This window comes from Pungitius pungitius, chromosome 15 (genome assembly GCF_949316345.1).
Source record: "Pungitius pungitius chromosome 15, fPunPun2.1, whole genome shotgun sequence".
Classification (NCBI taxonomy): Eukaryota; Metazoa; Chordata; class Actinopteri; order Perciformes; family Gasterosteidae; genus Pungitius; species Pungitius pungitius.
In genome coordinates this window covers 15,776,223-15,785,161 of record NC_084914.1, presented here as the reverse complement: position 1 = coordinate 15,785,161, position 8,939 = coordinate 15,776,223, and the positions used below count along the sequence as shown (strand labels likewise).

The 8,939-nt window shown below is 43.2% G+C and overlaps 1 protein-coding gene across 1 annotated transcript; it reads right to left on the bottom strand.

Annotated features, from left to right (window-relative positions):
• Positions 1–1,838: 1,838 nt before the first annotated feature.
• urod (uroporphyrinogen decarboxylase) lies at positions 1,839–8,813 on the bottom strand. Its single transcript, XM_037459442.2, has 10 exons — positions 8,611–8,813; positions 7,588–7,700; positions 7,371–7,450; positions 6,882–6,944; positions 5,324–5,521; positions 5,073–5,234; positions 4,255–4,389; positions 3,768–3,868; positions 3,207–3,273; positions 1,839–2,813 (listed from the first exon to the last, which is right to left on the bottom strand). Exons 1-10 carry the CDS (start codon positions 8,631–8,633, stop codon positions 2,649–2,651), a joined length of 1,107 nt encoding a protein of 368 aa, XP_037315339.1. The 5' UTR covers positions 8,634–8,813; the 3' UTR covers positions 1,839–2,648.
• Between the last annotated feature and the right edge of the window lie 126 nt (positions 8,814–8,939).

The following is an 8,939-nucleotide window of genomic DNA, read 5'->3' as shown; positions in this document are numbered from 1 at the left end:
ATTGGCTGTGGCGCCATGTTCTGATTGGTGAAGATGAAGCCTGACTTTGTCCTGAAATGACCTCACAAGTGTTTCCCACAGTTCCAGAGTAACGGAACCCGTAGGGTCCCGATTGATTACCTTGTGTTTTCCGAGGGCTTCTGAAGAAAAAAGGGTCTTGTTTTGGGAATTGTAAATGTACGGCTTAGTGAAGGTGGAAGGCCGAAAACAGAGAGAACACATCTCTGTTAAACTGAAGTGGACTTGATCTAGACACACCACAGCTCATTGGAAGCTCAACAGCTGATGATCAGCTCCAGTGACTCATCTGAGTAGAAAGTGCTCATGAAACACATTTCATTTTACAGACATCGAAATTACAATCAATCCAGTCTTTAGAAGATGTTTAGGACCACATTTACATGAGCCTGGAGCAACAATGGTGGTCACAGCCTGTCACATTTTTTATAAAATACAGATTTAAAGAAATGGCAGCACAAGACGTCCGTAGTTTATTCAGTGCCAACTAGCAAGAACAAATGTTTTTGCAGTAATGCAACATCAGCAGACTGACACAAAAAGGATGAAAAATGTTGCAGCAGACCATGCAGACATTTCTTTTTTGCCTTCATGGGCCAAACCTGGCGCCTGCGCTACCCACAATGCACTGGTGTTTGTACATGAGGCCTCATGTAGCCGCTGCTCTCACACGTGCCTCCTCTGATTGGTTGGAGGTCCTTCCAATGCTTCCAGTGCTTTTGGAGGGTTTTTACTTGGTTGTGTGGCAGCAAACAAGGTGATTATCTATAAGAGCGTAACGATCACACACGAGAGGGAAGACATTCTCAAAAATGCTGCAAGATCATTCAAGTAAGACTCTTTTCATTCATTGATTCATTATATGAAATACTGATTTCTAAGCTGTGATTTCTAATATCTATCTTCATCAGTAATTTGGTGTCGTTCCCCTCCTTTCTTTTGTCTTTTTAAAGCCTAATCCTTTAATCTCAAGTGTGCCTGTCAGTCTCCTTTGTTTTAGAGCCTGGCTGTGAGAGAAAAGGCTCTGATGTGTTCATCAAAATAAAAACACTGTGTAGCATTACAAACAGGGTATAGTACACCTGAATTCACATTGTCTACATTATGTAGAATAAAAAAGGAAACCTCTGTGGTTTATGTAAGGTTGGATGTTTATATTTGTGTTTGAATAATCATAACCTTATACAACGCTGATAGGACTTTGGTCCATTTGGTTGATTCCCTTCAAGTGCTGATGGGGTGACATCATTATTTTTGTACCATGCAGCATGGAACACAGTGTTTTTATTTGAACACAGAGCCTCTTCTATCACAGCCTGGCTCTAAAACAGAGACTCACTGGCACACGTACGATTAAAGGTTTTTAAACCCCAAAAGTATGTCAATTTGAGCCAAAAAATGGATGTGAGGAAGGCTGTAGTGTAGGAAGTGTAGGAGATGTGCTGCCTGGGTGCTGTGAGAATAAAATTAAGTAAAAGCCAAACCAAAGGTCCGCAGTGAGAGGAGGGCCCTATCGCCGTGTCCCCCAGTAAGCACTGGGAGAGTCTGTAAGGCCTGAAAAGGTGTCAATAACAATGGGACTTTGCATATTCTGTCACCGTGACTTCAACAAATGATGTGTGATTGAGGGTATTGATTTTCACACTTTTTACTCCCCCAGGTTGAACCCAAGGTTCTTTCTCCAAGTCCACAAAACACACTTGGATGTGATGGGCAAACTCCCATGATCCCCGTCAACAGCCCTGGAGGCCCTCTAGAGGCGAGAAGCATTTACATCCTACGGCGTGGCAAGTCAACAACTTGATATGAAATACTACATCTCACAACTACATTGTTGGTTTTATTTCAATCAGACAAAAGATAAACACATGTGGGTTTTGATAAGCCTGAAACCTTTGACAGAATGCTCAGGATGCTTCCCATGTGACTCCTCGATGAAGGAAACAAAAGGCGGTCTAACATTCGGGCACTTCTCCGATTTTCATTCTGTGATGTGGATGGGAATCTTATTTAGTCGTTAAGATGTTGGATCATCAACCGGTGCGTGCTGACATTTTCCATGAAACTATCATTTGATAACTGCAGTGATGCCTCTCATCCTGGATCTGTTTCAGCCAATCAGAAGCCTCAGTTTTCTCACTTTGTGGACAAAGACACCACTCTCACTAATGAAGAGATCCGTTTTGATTGAAGCCATTCAACACCATTAAGACCCAACGGGTGTGATGGGTATTGGTACTGTTATTCAATGACAAAAAAAGCTTTAACTTAAAGGTCAAAGCTGTTTTTAAACATTTTGAATAGATCCAATATGAAAAATGAAATCCCACAACTTAAATGTGTTTGTGATGTGAATGCACTTGCAGAACCAAAAGATAATCTAATCCCGGACAGACCAACATATCGTAAAATGAACAGAAAATCCAGTTTATCCTCAAAAATATACACTGGGGAATGTAGAACGTTTTTTTCAATTGGTAAGAAACAATATAAGGACAGTGTTTCTTTAAATGATTTTTTTTCCTCCTAAAACCCATATCTCTGGAAATGGCTTATCCAACTTCTGAAACAGATGTAATGAATGTTTTATGTTTTTAATAAAATGGTTCATTACTCTCACACAGCCTCCTCTACATTTGTTTGATGATGCGCTGTGAGTGCTGGTGCACGGCTTGGACGAAGGCGCCCACGTTCTCCGGGTCCATGTCGGGGTACAGGCCGTGGCCCAGGTTGGCGATGTAGCCCCTCGGACCGAAGCCCTCCACCATCTTCTTCACGATCTCTGAAATGCGCTCCTGATGATGAAGAAGGAGGAGGAGGAAGAGCGTTTCCATTAGTCTGAGCTATTAGTCTGAGACAATACTCGTCTAAGGCGTCGTGCTGCGCTCAAACTGGGTCAATGTAAAACATTACAAAATGCTGAGAAAGAGACTTATTGTGGAACAAAACTACAAAGACCAGTTCCAGGCTCCAACATTACACCTGTTCAATTTAACAGAATCCCAATATCTCCAAATAAACAGAATACAGTGTTCCTGTAGAAGCTCAATAGCATGTTTATGACGCCTTGCTGAGGTTTGTGCTGCAATATTAGTGGCATGCAGAATCTATATTATATATTTCAACGTATCACACTGTCTAATAATATGCTTTTTGGGTTCCTCCTCCATGTATATGGGCAAGTTTACCTTTGGAGCGTAGAGTGCACAAGGGTCCATGTTCCCCTGCAGGCTGACCTTCCCTCCTGTGCGCTTCCTACACACACACACACACACACACACACACACACACAACAGGTTAAGTATGTGTTGTGCAAAGCAGGAAGCGCGGACGTATGTTGACTTAAGTGCTGCACCCAGGGACCAATCAGGGACGAGGGAGAGGTCACCAATAGTTAACTTCCTCTTCATGATTACGGCAGTTCTATTTTGCTCCAGTCTCACCACGGCGGAGGAATTTGAAGCTGTATTTGCCTTTGACCGGGGAGATCCGGGTATTGATCCTTTCCTCCCGGTTATCCCTTCAAACACTTTGAATCTCATGAGCGGCCGGCGGAGGGGCCGGCTCTTGTTGAAACTTAAAGCCGATGTGGCAGATATAACAGACCTTGATGCAGAAAGGATATTCTAACAGTGTGTCGTGTCTGTAGTTAACAGGTTAGCAAGTTTGAATTTAGATTTCCATATGATTCTATTTAGTGGTTTCAAGCGGTTTCAACTTTTAATACAGTTATTAGAGAATTGTGTTACCGTGCTGATTGAGGGTCAATGGTCCAGTCCAGCCCGACCACCTCATAATGAGACTGAGACAGATCCTCTAGACCATAGTGTGCATCCTTTGCAAACACAATCTGGAAAAGTGAAAAGAGACATTTTCATGAACTTGTGATAAACCATTTTTGGCAAAATGCCGCCCCCTTCTGGTGATAAAGCAGATCAGGGTATATTTATAAACGGACCACATAAATCTTAATGATACCCCGTGGGAAACAGTGATGTGGAAGCAACAGAGAAATGATAAGAATAGAACAGAGTACTGAAACTAATATAGAACGTGATACTAACGAGAGGAAAATAAATGATGGAGCTGCACCACAGAGACGAGTTGTTTGCAGGGTAGATGATGAGCCTCATTAGCCACCGACATCGTGAAAAATAACCCATGTTTAAGAGCATGGAATGTGTGTGTGTTGTGGATTGAGGCCCATCTATGTTTATGTGTGCTGCTGCCTCTCACCATGGGCACGTCCTTTCCTGCCTCCTTGAGTTTATCTTTGATGCAGCGAGCGATGTCTCGGAGGTAAGGCAGAGAGAATTCTTGGAACTCCGAGGGCCCGAGAATGCCGGCATGAGACTCAAACACCTGCAGAGCCTGCAGAACACACACACACACACACCCTGTTTTTATGCTGAGCAAGGGAGCAACGTTAGTATTCACTGAGAGCGGCGTTTGCATCCATCAGATACATCCAAGACCAACACTGACTCTACTTTGAACTACTTCCAGCTCAGTGGGAGTCTCCACTTACTGAGGGACATATATGTCTCTTTAGCCATCGAATGCTACACTTCTTTCAAAGGCTCGCTGCTAAACTGTCCGTCAGCATGTGGCGTAGCGGGGGTTTGGTAAAGGTTCTCCCCCAAAAGTTGCATTTCTATTTAACAATGAAAACAAGCAGAGGGACTGAACTAGAGCCAAAAAGAAAAGGATGACTTAAAGTAAAGATAATTCTTATTTTTCATGTCATTTGATCCATTGTTGATACAATAATATTGACAGCACTTTTGGCTGAACCTTAATGAAGCCATTTGAGTATTTTCTGAAAGCAAGACGGGAATAAAATACCCGTTGTAGCATTTTATATTTGTAGCTTTTATATAGCAGATTCATTTTAAGAGCAGAAAAAAGAAAAGTAAGGACATTCGTTATTGCCTATTTTACTGTCATAATACTGAGGCCGCCTAATCTGAATGAGATGGCATGTTGTACGTGCAAAGTATGTTTGCAAAATTGTGAGCATTTGTGCTGATACTGAGAGGCGGGTTTGTTGTAACCTGAGCTCCAGCTGCCACTTGTCCCAGCAGATACTCCACGATCACATCCGTCAGCATCCTCAGCAGCATGTGGCTGGCCTCAGGGTGTCTATACAGCCAACGCTTCGCTTTAGAAAAGGTCCTGGAGCCTCCGCCTTCTATCATGTAGGACATCAGCGTCCACTGCGGGGAGAAACAGCAGAGAGCAAGAATCACAACGCGGGTCATCCTTTCTCACACAACAACTCAATTATGTGAGCAGCGTCTCTGACCGGAGCTCCAGTGAATCCTATCAGCGGAACTTTGCCCTCTATCTTGTGCCTGGTCAGCGTGATGGCTTTGAAGACATAGCCCAGCTCTTTGGCCACGTCCACTTTGACCTGCAGGCGCTGCAGGTCCTCAGGCTCCTTCAGGGGGTCTGGGAACGTTGGGCCTTTACCTGCCACCATCTGGACATCCATACCCATCGCCTGGAGGGGGAAGAGGTGAATGAAAGAAGGAATGAAGATACGCAGGCTACAATTTGATATACAGACAGAGCGAGGGTCTTTCTTATATTACCGGTGGTAATATGGTGGGAAAGTTGCTATGTCCCTTTATCTTTAATTACCAGGCAGGCTGACAGCTTGTATGCTTACACATTAATTTAGGAGTGGGGACAAAGACTCAAAATACAAGGCAAGGCGGTGAGAGACGCTACTGTACTCAAAGAAACTTCAACAACAGTTATCAGCCAGTGACTCTGCTTCGGTTTGGACAGGCTTTAAACACCTCACAAACTGCAAGCCCAAAACCTCACACTCCATGAATGACCTCCGCCTGGCAGATGAGCTGAATGAGTTCTACTGCAGATTTGATCAATGTCCGGACTCTCTCACAGCTCCTCCAACCATCCATCATCACCCAGGACCTCAAGTGGGAGCTGAACATCAGCTCCATCACCAAAAAGGCTCAGCAGAGGATGTTCTTCCTGAGGCAGCTGAAGAAATTGATGATGGTGCACTTCTACACGGCCATCATGGAGTCCATCCTCTGCTCCTCCATCACCGTGTGGTGCGCTGCAGCCACAGCCAAGGACAAGGGCAGGCTGCAGCGTGTCATCCGCTCTGCAGAGAGGCTGATTGGCTGCAATCTGCCGTCTCTCCAGGACTTGTTCGCTTTCAGGACCTTGAAGCAGCCAGAAAGATTGTAGCCGAGCCCTCCCACCCCGGACATGAAGTTTTTGTGCCCCTCCCATCCGTCAGGAGGCTGAGGTCCATCAGGACTAAGACCTCCCACCACACGAACAGTTTCTTCCCATCGGCAGTCGGGCTCATCAACAGAACCAGGCCCCCCCTGACTGACTCTGACATCCCTTTTTCCACTGGTCACTCCAACAACACAGTTGTGTAGAGTATGGTTGCATGTTCACTTAAATTCCTTATCCGTTATTTTTTAATTGTTAATTCTATACCCCCCCCCCCCCTCCTGCCCATAGCCTTATATAGTTAAATTGTAAATTGAACACTATCTTACACTAGGTTATCCATTGTCTTACTGTCCCTTGTTATGCACCAACCGCCATGTCAAATTGTATTAAAACATATTTTGGCAATAAATGTTGCGGATTGTTGATTTCTGATTAAGAATCTGTTTAAGATGCAGTAATCGGTTTTGGCCACTAGAGGGGCAGAGAAACATCAGAACAATCTGACAGAACCAAAACATTGCTCTGGCCTTCAAGTAGCTATCGCTAACATGTTAGCTAACGGATAAGGGTTGCAGTAACAGTTCTCCGCCTGGTGACAGTTAGTAACTCTGTGGTCCTAAAAACCTGGAGCCTGTCTTTACCTGTGGGATCACCAAGATGTCAGAGAAGATGATGGCAGCATCGAAGGGAAACCGTCTCAGAGGCTGAAAAGTTCAAAAGAAGGACAACATTTAAAAAAGAAAACAAAATGGGACATATAAAAATGTTTATTGCCTTGTAGTGGTGACCTGAAGTTAGGGAATCAAATGTTTTAAATGGAAGATGCAATTTAAAGTGTTATGAATGGTTCTTCGGCACATTGTAGAGTCTTGCATGTTAAAGTATGAACACATTAGTATATCTTGGGAGTTTTATTTTACTGGTGTCCTGCTATTATTGTTTTATTATTTTTTACAATATTTTATTTTTTAATTCCAGTAATTAAATGAATCAACTTATTTCTTTAATGGGTATTTCATTCAGGAGATCTAAAATCTCTTGGATTGCACTTCCGTCATGGAGGTTAATATTTTCAAACTATACAAAGATAGATACAAATAAAACCTGTGTGAAAAAGACATTGATCAGACCTGTAGAGTGAGCTCACAGCAGGCCTCCGGTGAACGGCATGTCTCAAAGAAGTCCTTACCCGCTCTGGACTCACGGAACTCTGCAAATTAGATCAATCAAAAGGTTAATCACCCAATTTTAAAGGACAAAGGACGGAGAGGCAGATCAGAAGTCTTTGGGTCACGGAGAGAAAGTCGTAGCTCAGGACCGAGAAGATATGAGAACTGATCTCAGTACCTGGTAGGTATCTTCCAGCCTGCCTCATGCACCAAACAGGGACATGTTCAGTTTCTTCTCCTCGTGCTGCTCGCAGGAATGTGTCGTTCTGGAGTTTGGGGAAGTCCTCGGGGCTGGTTGGCAAAAAATATCATCCGTCTTATATATCAGCTTAATGCCGCATCAAACATGAGTAGGAGGACCAACCTGCTGCTACTGACGAGAACAACATCAACACAATGCTCCCCGATGACTCCCATTTGTCATGCTATTCACACCAATTTTACGAGGCTTAATAGTACAAACTGATGCAAAATCTGACAATCAAAGATTAGGTTTAAAAAAGTAACTGCCCTGAAATGAGAGCAGAGTCAGCCACCAGTGTTTTAATCACTATGATGTGAGGTCTCCAACGTGGCAGCAAGCTTCTGTAATCTAACACACAGGCAGACCCCTCCCTTCCCTCAGCTCAATGAAGGAGATATGAGAGAAGACACTCCTCTGTTCTCTTATCATCCTCCAGCAGTGGGACAACGGTTGAATGAGAGGCTGATTTAAATGTAGCCAGGGATGCTTCATAACTGAATGATACACACAATGGGTCATTTGATGCCCTAAAAATTGCTTTCCTGTGACTTAAAAGGTATAAGCTATCAGAAAAATTATAAACAATGATAAGTTATTAACATTTTATAACAATTTAACAAACTCCAACTCCAAATGCATAACTGCTTCTAGACTCTTCATTTACATGAAATGAAACTTGGACAATTCATTTATTTATTTCCACAATATGTTTTCTCACTAAATGGCACTATAGAAGTTATACGAGTAACAATTTTAACCATTTTAATTTATTTGAAGAAATGCCATATACCGAATTGATAAAAGAAAAAAATCCAAATTCGTTGAAGTTAATAATTGAGGAAATGTTTTCATAAGAATGACACAGGCAAGTGTCACAACGTCCCTCACCTAGCATGCACAATGCTAGCCTTAACCCTGATGTCGTGCTATTGGTTTCAGGCTAACAGAGGTACTTACAGGATTAACGCGTCCTTGCTCATGTTGGCCGGGCTGAGGAGGGCAACGGCTTTCTCAGACGCTCCTTTGTCTCTCTCTGGAGATGTCAATTGAGACCAGCGGCTCCTCAGCTGTTATTTAAGCTGCTTGCACAACTTCTTCTGCGACAACTCTCAAACAGTCCAGGGCGCGGCCATCTTGGAAGAACATGTGACCAAACCAGGAAACGAGCCGCGCATTCAAAATAAAATGTCTAATCTGTCATTGTGTGTTACACCTGAAAATAGGATTGACACATTGATATTATTAACACATGAGAAATGCCATTATTACTTACAATATCATATGGT